Genomic DNA, 20,229 nt, shown 5'->3' with positions numbered 1-20,229 from the left:
ACTGAGTTACAGTTCATATAAGGAAATCAGTCAATTGAAATAAATTCATTAGGCCCTAATCTATGGATTTCACATGACTGGGAATACAGATATGCATCTGTTGGTCACAGATAACTTATAAAAAAGGTAGAGTCGTGGATCAGAAAACCAGACAGTATCTGGTGTGACCACCATTTGCCTCATGCAGCGCGACATCTCCTTCACATAGAGTTGATCAGGCTGTTGATTGTGGCCTGTGGAATGTTGTCCCACTCCTCTTCAATGGCTGTGCGAAGCTGCTGGATATTGGCGGGAACTGGAACACGCTGTCATACACATCGATCCAGAGCATCCCAAACATGCTCAACGGGTGACATGTCTGGTGAGTATGCAGGCCATGGAAGAACTGGGACATTTTCAGCTTCCAGGAATTGTGTACAGGTCCTTGTGACATGGGGCAGTGCATTATCATGCTGAAACATGAGGTGATGGTGACGGATGAATGGCACGACAACGGGCCTCAGGATCTCATCATGGTATCTCTGTGCATTCAAATTGCCATCAATAAAATGCTATTGTGTTTGTTTGTCCGTAGCTTATGCCTAGCCATACCATAACCCCACCATACGGCACTCTGTTCACAACGTTGACATCAGCAAACCGCTCGCCAACACGACGCCATACACGTGGGTCTGCTGTTGTGAGACCGGTTGGACGAACTGCCAAATTCTCTAAAATGAAGTTGGAGGCAGCTTATGGTAGATACATTAACAAATTCTCTGGCAACAGCTCTGGTGGACATTCCTGCAGTCAGCAGTAAGTAGTCAGCCAATTGCACACTCCCTTTCTTTTCAGCTCATTAAACATGGGACCAACACTTTACATGTTGTCTTAATATTTTTGTTCAGTGTAATAAGTATATATTGGTTATAACTGTTGTGTTTATGCAGAATAGGATGAGATCAGATGTAATGTACACTAAAGAGAGTCTCAATGACCATTTTGTGTTTATTCAACAAACAAGTTTTAAATAGACCATATGAAAACCACACATACACGTCTTGACTACAAATCTGCATGATAAACTGCATTCATTTTCTAAATAAAAGGTGTCTTGGGGGATTTTTTTTTGTAATTGAATGGAAGTAATGAAACAGGCATTTGTGAACATCATTATAGCCTACACAGTACAAACACAATATGTAACAGACTTTTTAGGCTTACAAAAAAGAAAGTCTACACCCCCTTGAACTTTCTTCACATTTTGCTGCCTTAAAATTTAATCTAAAAAATGATTCAATTAGATTATTTCCTACAGATCTACACAGCCTACTCTACATTTTCAAGTGAAAGAAAGTTATATAAAGTTATCACACAAAAAAATTAGTATGTGGTGGTAGTGCCTTTGGCAGCCAGTACAGCTGTGAATCATTTGGAATAAGATTCTACCAACTTTGCACAACTCTTAGGGCAACATATATGCATTGTTTTTGTCATAATTGCTCAAGCTCATTCAATTTGGTTGGGAATTATTGATAGACAGCATTATTCAAACCTTGTCTCAGATTTTCACCTCTTTGAAAGCCATTCTAGTGTGTCTGTCATAAATGTGTGTAACTGACTCGCTGAAAAATAAGTCACAATGTCTGGATGCAATATTCTACCCAGGAATATCCAAATGCATCTGTGGATATTTTGTGCTGACAACGAAAATGAATATTTTCCTTTTGATATAAAAGTGTTTGATATGTTATAGAGTGGTGTGTTTTTGCTGTTGGTGTAACCTGAGGTAGCTCTTCTCTGAGAACCTCTTCCCGCAGTGCGTACAGGCAAAAGGCCTCTCTCCCGTGTGGACCCTCTGGTGCCTCTTCAGGTCACCAGCCTGGGCAAAGCGCATGTGACACTGGGTACAGCTGAAGGGTTTCTCCCCTGTGTGGACCCTCTGGTGCCTCTTCAGGGTGCAAGCCTGGGCGAAGCGCATGGGACACTGGGTACAGCTGAAGGGTTTCACCCCTGTGTGGACCCTCTGGTGGATCTCCACCTTCTGGGGGCAGCTGAAGCCTTTGTTACAGAACATGCAAAGGAACCGTTTCTCTTTACTATTGCCTGATGTGGCTCCCCCGCCCTGCGCCTTCGCCCTTTGGTTCCTGTGTGAATCGGAAGGCCCCATTGACATGGATACTGGGTCGCGATCCCTGAAAGCGTGTAAAGGGGAGTGGGTCACAACATTTAGATTTGTCTCTAAGCTTTCCCTGTAGTCTAAGAAGTCACTGGTGTTGCCCTGTGAGTGTCCTTCTCCTAAGTGAGTTTCGTCTGCATTCCATGTCAGAGAAGCGTCGCCCTCAACTTTCACCTCATTTACGACCAGACCCTCCCCTTTCTCATCTAGGCACCCTTCAGAGTATACACTACTGCTGTACTGGTTCCAGTCCCCTCTCATTGGATTAGTCTGTGTATCTAAGCCCACAGACATGTTACCAGGTATCATCTCTGTCTCTGTAGCATATGAACAGGATGGATCATTGACATTCTGTAATGTGTCACCTGAGTCCCGATGGGACAGAACCGTCCTCGGGTTACCGTAAAGTAAATACTCTGAGAGTGGAGCATGAGGACAGCCTAGTCGGTCCAGCCCTGTTAAAGTCTCAGTGTCTGTCTCTGACTTGAGGACGGCGTTCAGCGTTCCACTGACCTCCAGGATGCTACGTCGGGTCCTGGACTGCACTTGGGCAGCGGTGAGGTCCTCCGTGGCTACAGGGGGCTCTCCAGCCTGGATGTCTCTGCTGTGCCGTGGGTCCTCCTCTCCTTCAGACCTCTCCTGCTTGACCCCAGGACATGCAGCCTCTGCATCTGCAGACTGACACAAGAAGAGAGGAGGTTATTACCGGTACATGAGTTGAATTGGATAACAATGTTGTAAGGAAGTCTCACAAGCTCCACTATGGCAGATAAATGTACATGTAAGCAAGTGAATAGCTGAGGGGAGCCTTTCTGAAATAAACAGAACACATTTGATTTACAAAGTAACTGTAATGTTTAATGCAACACTATTACACTAACCTCTATCACGATAACGTGCTGGGTTGAGGTTCCTATCCCCTCATCAACAGTGATTGGTTGGTCTTCTCTCCGTGTATTGTGTCCGGCTGGCTTCACAAAGCTCCTGTGGCCTCCAGTGAGATGTCCTTCACCTGAGAGAGTGATTGGGGGAAAATAGGTGGTTAGGTTAGCTACTGTCAATGCTCAACACTATATTGTACACTATTGACACTGTCTACAATTGTCAAGGATGTAAGGAATTCACTTATATAACTTCTTGGTATATTATTTACTGATTGATGTATTATGTTCCATGCATCATACTGTTTTCATTTAGTAAATAATTGGAAATGCAGTAAATCAGGAATCTAGTTAGAATGTGTAATATTGTGTCTATGCGCAAGATAGCCAAGTAATCAGGGGAGTTATTGCATACTATCCAAAACCTGACCAAGACCCAATTCTGGGTAACACATCTGAACACATATTCAGAGTGGAACGGGGCGACAGGCACTGAGCTATATATGAAAGGAGACACACCGCGCACCCTCGGGCCAAAATGTACCTTTTGCTTTTCCTCTGTATTGATCAAGGATCTTGACACTACTGGGATGACAGACAAGGACGCGCTCTCGCGTTGTCCTCTCTGCGCGCTCCCGTGCCACCTTAACTTCCAGTAGCTGTAGTTTCCTCCGCAATGCCTTGTTTTCTTTCTGGCTTTGAGTTATTTCCAAACGAAACACTGCATAGTCGTCGTCTACGAGTTTACAGATCTCTGCCGCGGCTGCATTCGCTAGCACCTCCATGATGGAGGCTATTTGAGTGTGAAAAACCATACAGTTTGCCATTGTTAGCAGCTAGCTAGCGTTACCTAGTTCACATCTATCAACCAAGTTTCCAATGCAATTTAAAGAATACCTGGAGTAAGTATGTGATGCTGTGCGGTTAAATTAATCATCTTTTGAGTTCCAGGGTGTTAAACGTCTAAATAACAACAATAAAAAAGCTACCGTGGAAATTGCTCTTGGTCACTTCTCTTTCGTTTGCTACTGTTTCTTCTTTCATGGCGTTATGTCGGTCCACAAACAACCGTTAGAGGTGCATGCCGCCACCTTCTGTACTGGAGTGTGTAGTCAATCACAGTTTACAAACTAAAATAATTAAATAAACAAACATTAAGAAAAAACGAAACCTTCCTACCTTATCCTTTACTACAAAAAAAAACGTACTAACTTCTGATCTTTGAGTCTTGGTCCACCCACCTTTGAAGGGCATATAAATGCTGGCCCTTGGGCTTGCTGTCCCACCTCTTCTGCCACACATGTATCATAATGGCTCTAATCTTACATTCGGCCAGTGGAGGCTGGTGGAAGGAGCTATAGGAGGACGGGCTCATTGTAATGGCTTTGTAATTCCAGCCATTACAATGAGCCTGTCCTCCTATAGCTCCTCCCACCAGCTTCCACTGCATTCGGCCTCACCTCTACCCAGTGGAGCGCAAATATCAATTATATATTGTTTAAAAGCCCTTTTGGCTACCTGGTCTACTAATACATTCCTGCCCACTCCCAAGTAGGCTGGGACCCAGCAGAATCACACTACTACACGCAGTCTCTCGATTTTTCATAACATTAATGCCTCCAATAGTAGGTCACTAAACTATTCAATACAGACAGGGAATTCTGTTTACTTCTTCTTCTTTGAGTTTTTAATTGGCAGACTACACCAAAAAGGTGTATTGCCGCCACCTACATTTTAGTCATTTAGCAGACGCTCTTATCCATAGCGACTTACAGTTAGTGAGTGCATACATTTTTCATACTGGCCACCCATGGGAATCGAACCAACAACCCTGGCGTTGCAAGCGCCATGCTCTACCAACTGAGCTACACGGGACCTACTGGGTGAAGTGAAAACTGGGAGACTTTAAAGGGATAGTTCATGCTAAATCTATATATGGCTACAGTCATATTAACTGTCAGTTTTCATGAGTGGAAACAGCAGAACTGATGTTAGCAAAGCTGCACTGCAAGCCCCAACTTCCTCCCGAGTGGTGCAGCGGTCTAAGCTGAGGCACCACTAAGTCCTGGGGTTCGATCCGTGACCGGGAGCCCCATCCAGCGACCTACAATTGTCCCAGAGCCGTCCAGGTTAGGAGAGGGTTTGGCCGGGGGATTTTCCTTGGCTCATCGCACTCTAGCGACTCCTTGTGGTGGGCCGGGCACCTGCAAGCTGACTTCGGTCATCAGTCGAACAGTGTTTCCTCAGACTCATTGGTACTGCTGACTTCCGGGTTAAACAGCGTGGCTTGAATGGTCATGTTTCGGAGGATGCATGTCTCAACCTTCGCCTCTCCCGAGCCCGTTGGGGAGTTGCAGCAATGAGAGGAAGAGTAGCTGCTGCCATGGCATGAGCTAATGGGGATCCCTAATAAAATACAAATAAAAACTACTACTTGGGGAGATATATATGTATATTCTTCAAACTAAGTTTGGTAGTTCGCAGGGATCTTTTTGGGTGCATACTGCGGAAATAATCGTTGTAATTTAGTTACTCAGAACTGGAGCTATTTCCTCATGTAGCCACAGCACAGAGCATCTCTATGCGTCTTTCAGTGATGATGTCATCCGCCTGGGACAGGCACTTCCACGTGGATTGCTTTCCAGATGTGAACAAAACTAACCGGTAAACACAGGAAGTATCAGAGCATTGGACAATTAGAATAATGGAATATTGTGGATACTGTCAACATGGGCATTCACACACAACTCATGGGTAATTTGACCCAAATATAGATTTAGCATGAACTATCCCTTTAACACAAATAAAAGGGGAAAAGCAAACAAAAAACAACAAAATAAATGTACTCCTTCAGTCAGATTCAAATGTCTTCTCAGATCCCTACACAGACTCAGGAGCCTGAGAGGGGGGGAATATCTTCATTCAATATTCCCTCAACGATTCGGCCGTGAAGTCCTGGAGCTCTTCGGTTTACTTCTTCTTTGAGGTATTATGGCGTACCACAACTAATGTTGTATTGCCGCCCCCAACTGGATTAGGGTGGGGGGAAAAAATACAAAAAAAGTAAATTCCATTACTGATAAGGGAAAAACGTCATTAATCCACACACACTACTGTAGTGTCTTAGGCTCTGTGATTGTGCTGACATTGCAAATGGTGTAACAGATGAACTTTACTCTACTTTGCTGAAACATCTGGAAAGCATTACTAAAGTTCCTGGAAAAAAGGATATGGGAAGATATGTGAAAAAGGCCAGGGATTGGATATTAAAATCACGCCATACTATGTCATATATGATATAAATACCATGTCTTGAACAGGGAGGAGGGGGAATAGCGAATTACAGAATTGGCTCCTGCTGTTCTTCAGATATCTGCAGGTATCTGTAAATCTGACGCTGAAACTCTTTGTTATAATAAACCTTTATAAACAAAGTACAGTGTCGGTGGACTTCTTATCATCACGGCATTATCAGCAAAGGTTTGTTTTCGGCCACCACATTAATGGCGACGAGGTTGTTTTATTTTTTTGGGTCGTGATACATATTTTCTCTGCATTCCATTCCTGGGCTACAAAGTGACTCCCGCTCAAGAAGCCGGCAGATAAGGTGAGCTTAATCCCTAACATTGGGCGCTGGCCGTTTTGTGAGTCCAGAGTGTGTGCGTTCAAGATGTACCGTCAAATTACTTGTGCGTGCGTTTTGCTGTTTTTTTTGCTGTGTGATAGGAATTCCGTTCAAAATTTTCTAAATTAGTTTGCGTTGAGAACAACGCAAAAAGTGGGGAGTGTCTATAGGGCACACCAATAGGGCACACATATATTTGACTTTAATAAAAGGAAAAGGAGTGTCCAGGAAAATTATGAAGAAATAAGGCCAGGAATAAAATACAGTATACTTTTAGGACGCCGTTAATTTAAGGAAGCCCTTGAAAACGAGGCGATCAATATGATGGGCCATAAATCTTGATAGTTATTAGATTAACTCTCAAGTCAGTTCTGGGAACTGCAGGTTGTAGAAAATATTCAATTGTATGTTAACCGCTCAGAATCTATTTGACGAAGTATTTGTCTGAAGTAATCCTCTCTTTTGAATGTCTACAACCTGAAGGTAGCAGAAATTTTGCAAAGGAATATAAAGGAAAATAGGGACGGCGGTAAGCATGCTTTATATGAACGGATGCATTCTTTTCGTGTGTGTATGAGAGAAACGAAGCCTGTGTGTGTGTATGTGTGTGTATGACAGAAACGAAGCCTGTGTGTGTGTATGTGTGTGTATGAGAGGAGAACCTACGTGTGTGAGAGAGAGAGAGAAAAAAAAAAAAAAGAGATCTCTGATGAGTTCCAGCTGTGTGTCGACTAAGGCTATGACAACAGGGGTTTTAGTCTTTTGTAAGGAAATATGTTAGTTAAGGTTAAAACCTTATGAGTCTCTATAAAAAGAGAACGTTCATTAACTATTAGAATAGCATGACCCTACAGGGAGGACTTTTTTAAGAGTGTATAGAGATGTTTTGAAATTGATAACAACATAACTATAAATCTGCAGATTAGGATAAGTGAAGATAACAAACTTGGAAGTGGGATTTGTGTTCTATGTTCTATGTGTTCCGTGTTCGTTTGTGAGCTATGTGTTATTGTTTGTCTATGGGAGGAGAGAACGGAGCGACAGCGGGTCTGTCTGTTCCTTTCACTCTGAAATCACATTGGTGACTGAACTGCGCACGCGTAGGATTTTATGAGTTTAGAGTTACGTACAACAGATGTGCCACTCCCCTGCACTGAACTGCTGGGAGAGGCAGTCTCAGAGCAGACAAAAAAGGGAGGGGGAATCTTGCACACAAGTGAAATGTTCTGTTGAATTAACTGTTGCTTGACTGTAAAACTGTTTGGTTGATAATCGGTTGAGTTGGTGAATGAGAGATATATTGACGGATTAAAAATAATAATAATAAAATAAATAAATAAAATAAAATGTTATTGAGCTATTTATAATATTCCTGAGTTAAGCTGTTTGCTTATTTCTTAGCGTGAATGTGGAAAAAAAATAAACTAAATTCTTGTTTGTTCTTTTGTCTTTCTGTCATATGAGAGACGAGAAGGAGGAGACCGAGAGAGAGAGAGAGGAGGTGCTGACATCAGCAGACATCAGCGACAACAACCCAGTCCAATCAAGGCCAGTACTGTTCTTATCCACAAAACCTACTTTCCCTTACAGGACATAATTGATACATTGTGTCTACATAGAATATTTCATGTTGTGACCATTTCGCAGGAACTTGGCAACAGACTGATGAATTGATGTAATTGATAATTGCACATTAGAGTTTTTGTGAATGACTTGTTTTGATTAGAGTTGTGTTGGAAATCCAGCATTGACATTATTCTGTAAAATTAAGGTAATTAGGTGCTTATTAAGCAATTGGGTTGTGAGTGCTCTAGTGTTGCTGGTACAGGTCTTTTATTTTTGGATTGCTCTGAAGTTGACTACTTTCCTTTACTTTTCCTGATCGGATGTGGTAAGACTGCCACTAATCAATAATTTGGTAAAATAAAATTCACAAAATAAATTGATATATTGATTGAATTATTGGATTAGTTGGTTGATTGATTGATTGATTTAATTGGTTGATTGATTGATTGAATTCGTTAGTTGATTGATTGATTGAATTGGTTAATTGATTGATTGGATTAATTGATTAATTATTTTTATTATTAAAAAAAAGAAAATAAAAAAAGAAAGAGGGACACACATAACAGAGTCATTACAATGGGGAAAAAGGACATCAAAACTACAAAAGCAATTACTCCTCTTGATGTAGTACAGAATAGTAATCCTCTAGTTAATGGTATAGCAAAATTATCTGAAAAATTGAATAAACGTTGGCCTGACATTGAACAACCATGGCCAGTGGAAGGGACTCTTAACCCAGACGTCATCAAGATAATGCAAGTGCTTGTATCCACGTATAAGGCAGATCAAAAGAAGGGGAAGAAAGGAAAACTACGTAAAGAAAAAAGACAAAGAGAGCTGGGTGTTCTTAAGCTGTTTGAAAATGAAGGACAAAAACTGATAAAAGATACAAAAGATAAGAGAGACAGAGGTACAGAGAAAATGGCAAAAGAGGTGAAGGTGACAGAAAAACTAATGGCAGAAGTCAATACACCTTTCTCATATATGGATTCAGCAAAAACACCCCCACCTTATGAGAAAGAAGCCAAGTTTAAGGACGTTTATCCTCAGCTTCCAGTGATCATTCAGGAGGGTGACTATTGCATCAGAGATGAAGATGAACAAATAATAGAGAGAGGACAAGCAGAAATGACCATAAAGATGAATCCAAACTCCAAAAGCAGGAAGAAAACGAGATGTCTGGAAACTAAGGGTAGAGCGAGGTTCAGGAGGATGGAACTTTATGATGATGATGATGACGATGATGATGATCAGAGTGATTCAGAAGAGATCATGGGTGGATATGACCCTGTCATCAGACAGAGGTTGGCCAGAGCGGAAAGAAGGGGTGATGGAAGTTGGAAGAAGAAGAATACAAGTGATTCGAGTCCTGATGAAAATGAAGATGGAGACAACGATGAAGATTTGGAGATTAAAGGTGCTTCATATTCAAGAGGATTTTATCCTACAATGACTAGCACAGAAGAAATAGAAAGAGATATAGACCGATGCGTCTCATGCCTGGATAAAGTGACTAGTTTAGAAGAAGTGAAAAAACTGGAGGAACAACTCCAGAAGCTGAAGATAAAGAAAAAGAAGCTGCTGAGAAAAGAATCCCAAGAATCTGAGAATAAATATACATTGAGGCCAAGAAAAGAGGGCACTAGTAAGAAAATTATGCCGGTGATCATTCGAGGACAAAACCTAGAATATAAGCCTTTGCAGAATACCGATATGTCAGATATACTTGAGAAGCTGCCTACTCTTCAAGATGGAGCATATCCTTGGATTTCAAAGTTGGAAGAAATTACGGTGGGAACACAGTCTGCCATAGGAGACATTAAGAGACTTTTGGCTAATCTCCTTGGGATTCCAGGCATGGAAGAAATTTTTCAGAGAGCTGGACTTCATAGATATGTGGGGACTGCAGTGAACGACCCTGAATTGTTGGCTGCAAGTAGAAATTGGCTGTGGAGAGCACTGAGAGATACGTTTCCAACAAATGTGCATCCTGACAACATTCTGATTGACCCACTAGGACAACAAGAAAATCCGAGAGCCTACGTGTCAAGAGTTCATCAAGTGTGGAGAAATATTACCGGAAATGATCCAGATGTGAGTCAAATTGAGCAGTCAATCTTGAGAGCTAAACTACAGATGGGACTGCCCTTACCGGTAAGGAGCAAACTGGCAGAAGTGGTTGGACTTGGGAGCATGACAAAAGGTGTCTATACAGATCATATAGCCCATCAAGTGGATCTGTACCGGAAAAAGGAACACAACCAGAAAGAACAGGACCAAGAAACTCTCAGAAAACTCAATCAAATACAACTGGTGGAGAAGAAGGAGAAGAGAAGCTTTGGTTATGCAGAATCAGTGTAAACCAAATCAACAATCACTGCTACAGCTTCAACTGAACAAGGTCAAATGCAATTATACCAGCCACAACTAGTGGTACAAGTTGTTTCATATCCGTAGATAGTTTCTGGAAAGAAAGAACTTCAGAGGAAGATACAGGAGCAAGTGAAGATCATCTGGAGGACCGGTGAACCCTTATAGGGGCCCGGAGCAAGGATTCTAGAGGTGCCCAGAAGATCCGAAAGGGGGAGTTTCAGTTGGCAGCACCAGTTAGAGAAAAAGATCCAACAATTGAAGTGAAAATAAACAATGGACTATGGGAAGTGATGATGGATAGCAGAAAGGCTTTTATCTGTGTTCAGCCTGAAGAGGTTACACATCTCACTATGTCAAATCAACTAATTATGAGAAGGACTTGGAGGAGTGAAGATCAGCGATTTCTGAAAATGATGATTTTGGCTCAAGGACAAGGAGAGTCATAAGCTGTACGGAAGACAGATGAATCTATTTGAAGTGTGAAGATGGATTGAGAATCTATTAAAGAGGAGATGTTGCAAAAAGTTCAAGAATATTTGAGATATCAAAGTAGGACTGATACTGGATTTGTGAAATCAGCCCAATTGAGGTGAAAGTTGAACTTCGATGAGGAGCCAGACCTCCTTGGAAGAATCAGTATCCATTGAAAGATGAAGCAATCCAAGGGATTGAACCAGAAATTGAAGGACTTTCAAAAGCAGGTGTTTTGAAGACAATAGAAAAAATCGTTAGAGTAGCAATCAATTATTGTTTTGGAGAAACCATGATGATTTAGGAAGCTATGGGTTAGCTTATGTTGTAAAAGGGGAGTTTAGGAGAAAGATCACAAAGGAGTAGGATTTTTGGGAATGATATTTTCTTGAATAGATTGACTATGTCATAGGCAGGTGCATAATCTGTCTGAAAAATAATGTGTGACTGTTATTCTTGGTTACATTCATATACCAAGAGGTGCATAAGATGTTCAACTAAGCTAAAATATGCTCAGTCGGTTGCAAAGTTCTTGTGTAAAGAAGTCATAAGCAGAAGGGAATTTCCTGACTTAATATCCTCAGAAAATGGGAAAGAGTTTTGTGAATAAATCAGTGAAATGGTTTTTGAAAAAATTAGAGAAAGAAAAAATTGGAAAAAGTCAGACTAAAATGTTATGAAAACTAGGGTTGAAATAACTCTAGGAAATTTGGAATATCTGATTGAGGGATAATTATATTATTGTGATATTTAGTGTTTTGTTATGAACCAAAGGGGGAAATGGAATGTGATTCATTTTATATCTACTTTATATATCATTTTTAGTTGATATTGATGTTTTAATTTGCATGTGTTGTTTTGCAAAAGATACTGTTTGGTATTTTCTTTTCTTCCAGAAGCATATGGGGGAATATGTAGAGGGACTCAAATACTCAAACATGGACAATATGAATGGACTGGAGGAAGTGGAACAAGGAAAGTGTGGAAATGTTCAGATTCCATCATCGACGTCGCATTGAAAGTCGACACTGTGGAGGAGATGAAGTGTAGTGGACTACATTCCAGTGTTATATTCTTTCTGTATTAATTTTTGAAGAATTATGTTTTCTGTTGTTGGGTACATGTGGGGACCTCAGATGTTTTTGTTTATTTCGTTGAAGTTTAGGGATATGGGGTCTAGGCAAGGACAGAGAGAATCCACAGGAGGGTCCGATCGGCATGTGGACATTTTGATTGTATTTTGTTTGCTGGGGTTTTTCATATGTATTCAATTGCATCATAGCTTAAAATGTATTGATAAAGATGTATAAATTGATCTGGAGTACTTAGGTGGTCGCCTAGGGCAGAGGGGCCGTGAGAGAATTTTCCTGTCTTGACTGACTGATGGATATTTGGAATGAAAGCTGCCAGACAGGTTTTTCGCTCTTACACTCCATAACAATTTATTTACACTCCATAACAATTTATTTACACTCCATAACAATGTATTTACACTACATACAAAAATGTGTCTATATAAACATGTGTTTACTCTCCATAAATTTTGGTTTATTGCTAAAGTTACTCAAGAAATTTGTCATAATCCTATTCTTTTTTGTTTTCGAGACTTAATTAGTCTCGAAGGGGGAAAATATGTAGTGTCTTATGCTCTGTGATTGTGCTGACATTGCAAATGGTGTAACAGATGAACTTTACTCTACTTTGCTGAAACATCTGGAAAGCATTACTAAAGTTCCTGGAAAAAGGATATGGGAAGATATGTGAAAAAGGCCAGGGATTGGATATTAAAATCACGCCATACTATGTCATATATGATATAAATACCATGTCTTGAACAGGGAGGAGGGGGAATAGCGAATTACAGAATTGGCTCCTGCTGTTCTTCAGATATCTGCAGGTATCTGTAAATCTGACGCTGAAACTCTTTGTTATAATAAACCTTTATAAACAAAGTACAGTGTCGGCGGACTTCTTATCATCACGGCATTATCAGCAAAGGTTTGTTTTCGGCCACCACACTACTAATTATTATTTTAATTTTTTTTACAAAAATCATCCCACTCCTTCAGTCATACAAAAACCTCCATAACACCCTACTCAGGCTCTGGGGCCTACTTTGGAAACCTCAATCTCTTTTACCCTTATCAGACATTCTAAGGATTACGCTTCATGTTCTCCGCCACAGTAACATTTTGCTCCTTGTCCATTTTCTTCTGCTAAACAGTCTCCATGGAACCTTAATTGGGGAGGACGGGCTCATGGTAATGTCTGAGATATGGCTTTTTCTTTGCAACTCTGCCTAGGTCAGCATCCCGGAGTTGCCTCTTCACTGTTGACTTTGAGACTGGTGTTTTGCGGGTTCTATTTAATGAAGCTGCCAGTTGAGGACCTGTGAGGCGTCTGTTTCCTAAACTAGACACTCTAATGTATTTGTTTTTTTTAAAATTTTTTGTTCTCTTGCTCAGTTGTGCACCGGGGCCTCCCGCTCCTCTTTCTATTCTGGTTAGAGCCAGTTTGCGCTGTTCTGTGAAGTTTGCGCTGTTCTGTGAAGGGAGTAGTACACAGCATTGTACGAGATCATCAGTTTCTTGGCAATTTCTCGCATGGAATAGCCATAATTTCAGAAGAAGGTTCTTTGTTTCTGGCCATTTTGATCCTATAATCGAACCCACAATTGCTGATGCTCCAGATACTCAACTAGTCTCAAGAAGGCCAGTTTTATTGCTTCTTTAATCAGCACAACAGTTTTCAGCTGTGCTGACATAATTGCAAATGGGTTTTCTGATGATCAATTAGCCTTTTAAAATGATAAACTTGGATTAGCAAACACAACGTACCATTGGAACACAGGACTGATGATTGCTGATAATGGGCCTCTGTACCCCTATGTTGATATAACATAAAAAAATCAGCCGTTTCCAGCTACAATAGCCATTTACAACATTAACAATGTCTACACTGTATTTCTGATCAATTTGATGTTATTTTAATGGTTTAAAAAATATGATTTTCTTTCAAAAACAAGGACATTTCTAAGTGACCCCAAACTTTTGAACGGTAGTGTAGCTACTAGAACTAACGTGTTAGTAAGCCCGCTACAATCATGCAGTACAGTGTACATTCAGCAAGCAGGTTAGCAGTTACACCGGCGGGCCCCGTGACAATAAATTAATAAAAACCAAAGGCTTACCTTGACTTGGAAGAGTTCCAATGTTGGATAGCTATAGCCAGCTAGCATCCCTCTCTGTTTGAGCTGGTTGTTTGAGTAGGCTAAACTACCTAGTTGCATTCGCTAGCTAAGTAAGTGGAAAAAGAATACAACTAAATATAGCTAGCTCTCACTCTTGCTTCTCCTTCATTTTTGAATAAATTAATTTGTTCAAAACTGTTCAACTATTGTTTTTCTGTCTCTTTGAGTCAACTACTAACCACATTTTATGCACTGAAGTGCTAGCTAGCAGTAGCTTATGCTTTCAGTACTAGATTCCTCCTCCGATCCTTTGATTTGGTGGAAACATGTCAGTTCATGCTGCAAGAGCTCTGATAGGTTGGAGGATGTCCTCCGGAAGTTGTCATAATTACTGTGTAAGTCAATGGAAGGAGGTGAGAACCACGAGCCTCCTAGGTTTTGTATTGAGGTCAATGTACCCAGAGGAGGACAGAAACTAGCTGTCCTCCTGCTACACCATGGTGCTACCCTACAGAGTATTGTTGAGGCTACCGTTGACCTTCATTGCAAAACAGTGTGTTTTAATCAATGATTTGGTGGCGTGAATACATTTAGTATAGTATTTTCTAAAAAGGATAACTTTTTTTATGTTTCACTATTTAAAAAAAAGAAATTCACTGAGGATGGTCCTCCCCTTCCTCCTCTGAGGTGCCTCCACTGGTGTGGGTATATTTAGAAAGTGTATATTGGTTATAAAGCGCGGTCAGGTGTATGTAGAATAGGGTGAGATCAGATGTGATGTATACTAAAGAGAGTCTCAATGAAAGTCTTAGAATGAAAAGTCCCATTTTGTGTTTATTACACATAAACAAGTGTTAAATACACCATATGAAAACCACACATACACCTGTCTCAACTACAAATCTGTATGATAAACTACATTAATTTTCTCATTAAAAGTGTTTTGGGAAAGAAATTAAGTAGTTGAATAGAAGTAATGAACATCAAATAGCCTACACAGTTCAAACACAATATGTAACAGACCTTTTAGGCTTATATATGCCTTATATATCACACAATGTCTGGATGCAGTATTCTACCCAGGAATATTCAACACTGAAATGTGTTACTCTCGTTATTCCAAATGCATCTGCTGACAAAAATGGCATTCATATTTGTCTTTAATGAAGGGTATTGGTGTATCCTGAGATAGCTCCTCTTCCCGAAGTGTGTACAGGCGAACAGCCTCTCTCCTGTGTGGACCTTCAGGTGCATCTTCAGCGGGTGCTGGCTGGATCATTTCTTCTCACAATGGGGTCAGCTAGAGGATTTCTCCCCTGTGTGGACCCTCTGGTGCCTCTTCAGGTTGCCAGCATGGGCGAAGTGCATGTGACACTGGGTACAGCTGAAGGGTTCCTCCCCATTGTGGACACCCTTATGCCTGATAAGGTTACTCAGGAAGGAGAAGCTCTTGTAACACAGCTTACACTTGAAGGGCCTCTCCTTGGTGTGAACAGTCTGGTGCTGCTTCACATAGTTCGCCTCAGAGAAGCGCTTTCCACATGTGGGGCAGGCATACGGCTTGTCGGCGTCCGTCCTAATGCGTCGCTTCCCACATTGTGACCCAGAGGAGGTAGAAGCAGGAGCCACCACCCTCAGGTGGTTAGTCTTTGAGCTCACTCCTTGACCTCTAGCCATTGTTTGGGTGTTGTTGGGATTGTGTGCTGTGTTATAGGCTAGGTACCTCTTGTGTTGAACGCCCATCCTGACCCTGTCTGTATTGGTGGGGTAACCCTGAGGTAGGTGAGGAAGGCTAGACTCAGGTCCAGGCACAGGCCTTCCATGAACCCAGTCACAAGGCAATTGACGAGACCCTGAAGAAGAAGACAGACTTGATGATAGACTACCACCAGGGGGTTCACCCACCACTCTCTCTGAAGGCTGAAGCCCAGGGAGACCTGCTCTGTTCATCATGGATACTGTGGTGTTTGTATCATAGGAACAGGAGGGTCTATCTCTATCAGCTCCAGGCCCTGCTTCATCCCTGCACTGAGACTGTGAAGAGAAGGGTCTGGGCTGCAGACTGGATCCCTGACTGGAGCCTCTGTCTCTCTGATGACCACCAGGACTGAGGTTGTTCAGTCCACCTGTCCACTGGTTGTGTTCTGTGTGCTGGTGGGGTCCTGGTTCCAACTCAGGAAGGAAGAGTGATGGCTCCTGATCCATGATTCTGATCCGGGGCCAGGGTTCGTGACCAGCCACCTCAGAGGTCCAGTCTCTCCCGCCAGCAACACCGGATATCAGCAGGTCCTCATTGACTGCAGACTGTAAACACAAATTGTACAGAAGAGCATATCAAAGTTTATATAATAAATTATTTGCTATACACACAGAAACATGACACTATAAAATGTTAACCACAGTCAAGCCCATCTCTAAGACCGTGATTAAAGTACCTAACAATTATTATAAAACGATTCTGTATGTGTTGATTCAAGAATTAAGCACAATGTTTTGGTTCGACTGAGATAAGGGAAACTCAGTTCCTGCAATGATACAAAAATAACCAAGTCAGTCAGCACAGAGTTAATTTTGTATTTAATTTCAATAAAATGGTCATACACTCACATAACTTTGAAGTACGGTACTTTTATTGCAAAACGATCTTGACAAGTACATAAACTTTTCTCACTATGGTAACACTTTCGATTTTCTGTAAATCTGGTACCCTCGCTTTGATAAAATTAATTTTAGTATACTTTGGAAAAGGTTCAACATTACATTACATACAGTAATTCACAACTTCCTGTCAAATAAACATGAATTAAGGCACCATCATTATCTTACTATAAAACACCAGTATCAACCTACATTGGCTTGCGAAAGTATTCACCCCCCTTGGCATTTTTCCTATTTTCTTGCCTTACAACCTGGAATTAAAATTGATTTTTTGGGGGTTTGTATCATTTGATTTACACAACATGCCTACCACTTTGAAGATGCTAAATCATTTTTATTGTGAAACAAACAAGAAAAAAGACAAAAAAACTGAAAACTTGAGCGTGCATAACTATTCACCCTCCCAAAGTCAACCTCCTTCAAGTTGGATGGGTTCCGCTGGTGTAAAGCAATCTTTAAGTCATACCACAGATTCTCAATTAGATTGAGGTCTGGGCTTTGACTAGGGCATTCCAAGACATTTAAATGTTTCCCCTCAAACCACTCGAGTGTTGCTTTAGCAGTATGCTTAGGGTCATTGTCCTGTTGGAAGGTGAACCTCCGTCCCAGTCTCAAATCTCTGGAAGACAGAAATAGGTTTCCCTCAAGAATTTCCCTGTATTTAGCGCCATCCATCATTCCTTCAATTCTGACCAGTTTCCCAGTCCCTGCCGATGAAAAACATGGTGTTCTCGGGGGTGATGAGAGGTGTCGGGTTTGCACCAGACATAGCGTTTTCCTTGATGGCCAAAAAGCTCAATATTAGTCTCATCTGACTAGAGTACCTTCTTCCATATGTTTGGGGAGTCTCCCACATGCCTTTTGGCGAACACCAAACGTGTTTGCTTATTTTTTTCTTTAAGCAACGGCTTTTTTTCTGGCCACTCTTCCGTAAAGCCAAGCTCTGTGGAGTGGTCCTATGGACAGATACTCCAATCTCCGCTGTGGAGCTTTGCAGCTCTTCAGGGTTATCTTTGGTCTCTTTGTTGCCTCTCTGATTAATGCCCTCCTTTGCTGGTCTGTGAGTTTTGGTGGGCAGCCCTCTCTTGGCAGGTTTGTTGTGGTGCCATATTATTTCCATTTTGTAATAATGGATTTAATGGTGCTCCGTGGGATGTTCAAAGTTTCTGATATTTTTTTATAACCCAACCCTGATCTGTTCTTCTCCACAACTTTGTCCCTGACCTGTTTGGAGAGCTCATTGGTCTTCATGGTGCCGCTTGCTTGGTGGTGCCCCTTGCTTAGTGGTGTTGCAGACTCCGGGGCCTTTCAGAACAGGTGTATATATACTGAGATCATGTGACAGATCATGTGACACTTAGATTGCACACAGGTGGACTTTATTTAACTAATTATGTGACTTCTGAAGGTAACTGGTTGCACAATATCTTATTTAGGGGCTTCATAGCAAAGGGGGTGAATACATATGCACGCAACACTTTTCCGTTATTTATTTTTATACTTTTTTGAAACAAGTTATTTTTTTTATTTCACTTCACCAATTTGGACTATTTTGTGTATGTCCATTACATGAAATCCAAATAAAAAATCAATTTAAATTACAGGTTGTAATGCAACAAAATAGGGAATACGTCAAACGCCAAGGGGGATGAATACTTTGCAAGGCACTGTAAAGGGAGAAGGTTTGTCACTCTTCACGAGTGAAGCATTTTACAAACACCATCACACCAACCATCACCATATAATCTACTCTGCCTCATCATACTCATTCTTTCCTCAGTTCACCTCATCCAGTTCCCTAGATCATCTAAAACCAACAGAATGAACTACAAACAAACTAGCTAATACTACTATACATGGGCCGTGTGCATTTTCTGCTGGTGTATCCTGAGGTAGCTCCTCTCTGAGAACCTCTTCCGCAGTGCGTACAGGCGAACGGCCTTTCTCCCGTGTGGACCTTCAGGTGCATCTTCAGCTGGTGCTGGTGGGAGAACCTCTTCTCACACTGGGTGCAGCTGAAAGGTTTCTCCCCTGTGTGGACCCTCTGGTGCCTCTTCAGGTGGTGCTGGTGGGAGAACCTCTTCTCACACAGTTGGCAGCCGAACGGTTTCTCCCCCGTGTGCATCCTCTGGTGGATCTCCACCTGTTTAGGGAAACTAAAGACTTTCCCACAGAACGAACACGGGAAACGCTTCTCTTTGCCACCGGATCTCCTGATAGCATTACTACTACTGTCATTTGTCAATGGGCTTGTGTAGCCATTTAGTGTTGAGGCACTGGCATTGTCTGAGGTCTGGTTTAACATAAGGAGAGTGTGAGGAGGACGAAGGCCAGGGAGTGTCTGTGTTGTCACAGGATCCATGTTCCCGTTGATATATCCTAAAGAAGGCAGGCTGAAGGCAGCACCTGTTAGGGGGTTAACCTGAGGCATCTCTGATTCACAACTATAGGAGCAGGACGGAGCATCGCTAACCAAGTCTGTGACTGTTCTCTCCCGCCGCATACGGACACCTCCCCGTTCCCGCAGACCAAATATACGCCTCGCCCTGGTCACAGCCAGTCTGTTGTCATGGAGACTAAGATCGGTTGTTGTTTTTTGTTCCACTGTCTGTTTCTGGTTAACAGTGTTGTTCCCCAGCCCAGAGTTGAGGACGCTGTCCCATCCACTGACCTCCACTATGTCGCCTCTGGTCCTGGCCTGCTCAGTGATGTTGTCCCCTTGGCGCTTGGCTACAGAAGTCTGGTTCTGGGAATCCAAGATGGCCGCCCAGTCTCCTCTGTTAGCCTCCAGCCAACCACCTGCAGGAAAAAGGTTAGAAAATAGACTTTAAAAACATGGCAGAGAACTCTACATATATAATTTTTTTCCATCAATTACCTGGTTAAGTTCATACATAATAATGTTTGTTTTTGTATGTAAACATAAATTGTATTGATTTCATTTTATGAATGAAGAAAAAACAATAGCCAGGTGCATCACTATTCCCATTGAAGATCTATTACTGTATGTAGGCTATATGTATTTCTCCCTTACCTTGCTCCCCCATCTTTAGTCCACTCAGCAGATCAATGCTCTCTGGTCCGTCTTCTATTGTCTCCTCTTTGACCAGCAGCAGATCAGGCTTCCCATCCTCCATGTCTACTGACTGTAAGAGATACAGAGTGAGAGGATGTTGGATCAAGAAATCTGATATGAGCACCCTGCTATGGAGCATCTTGAGGGATTGCTATGAGTACTATGCAAGCATGTTAGTTGATTTGATACTATGCAAACGTGTTATTTATTTAGATTACTTGACACTCTTTA

The 20,229-nt window shown here is 41.6% G+C and overlaps 1 protein-coding gene and 1 long non-coding RNA gene across 3 annotated transcripts; both read right to left on the bottom strand.

Annotated features, from left to right (window-relative positions):
- Nucleotides 1-980: 980 nt before the first annotated feature.
- Nucleotides 981-19,976, bottom strand: LOC121556683 (zinc finger protein 112-like). Of its 2 annotated transcripts, none has more exons than XM_045219659.1 (3): nucleotides 19,957-19,976; nucleotides 18,964-19,721; nucleotides 981-2,005 (listed from the first exon to the last, which is right to left on the bottom strand). In XM_045219659.1, exons 1-3 carry the CDS (start codon nucleotides 19,967-19,969, stop codon nucleotides 1,730-1,732), a joined length of 1,047 nt encoding a protein of 348 aa, XP_045075594.1. In that variant the 5' UTR covers nucleotides 19,970-19,976; the 3' UTR covers nucleotides 981-1,729. The 2 variants fall into 2 exon arrangements, with proteins under 2 accessions (XP_045075594.1, XP_045075593.1); XM_045219658.1 differs by lacking the exon at nucleotides 981-2,005 and adding an exon at nucleotides 15,081-16,568 and having other exon boundaries at nucleotides 19,594-19,721.
- On the bottom strand, nucleotides 2,094-3,768 carry LOC123488922. The gene is made up of 4 exons (XR_006660341.1): nucleotides 3,584-3,768; nucleotides 3,040-3,170; nucleotides 2,672-2,836; nucleotides 2,094-2,174 (listed from the first exon to the last, which is right to left on the bottom strand). It is a non-coding gene; the product is annotated as an uncharacterized LOC123488922 (long non-coding RNA).
- Nucleotides 19,977-20,229: the final 253 nt, after the last annotated feature.

The sequence above is a fragment of the Coregonus clupeaformis genome, unplaced genomic scaffold (assembly GCF_020615455.1).
Source record: "Coregonus clupeaformis isolate EN_2021a unplaced genomic scaffold, ASM2061545v1 scaf2586, whole genome shotgun sequence".
In the NCBI taxonomy this organism is placed as follows: domain Eukaryota; kingdom Metazoa; phylum Chordata; class Actinopteri; order Salmoniformes; family Salmonidae; genus Coregonus; species Coregonus clupeaformis.
Note: the sequence above shows the minus strand (reverse complement) of the source record. Positions and strands in the feature narration are given on the sequence as shown.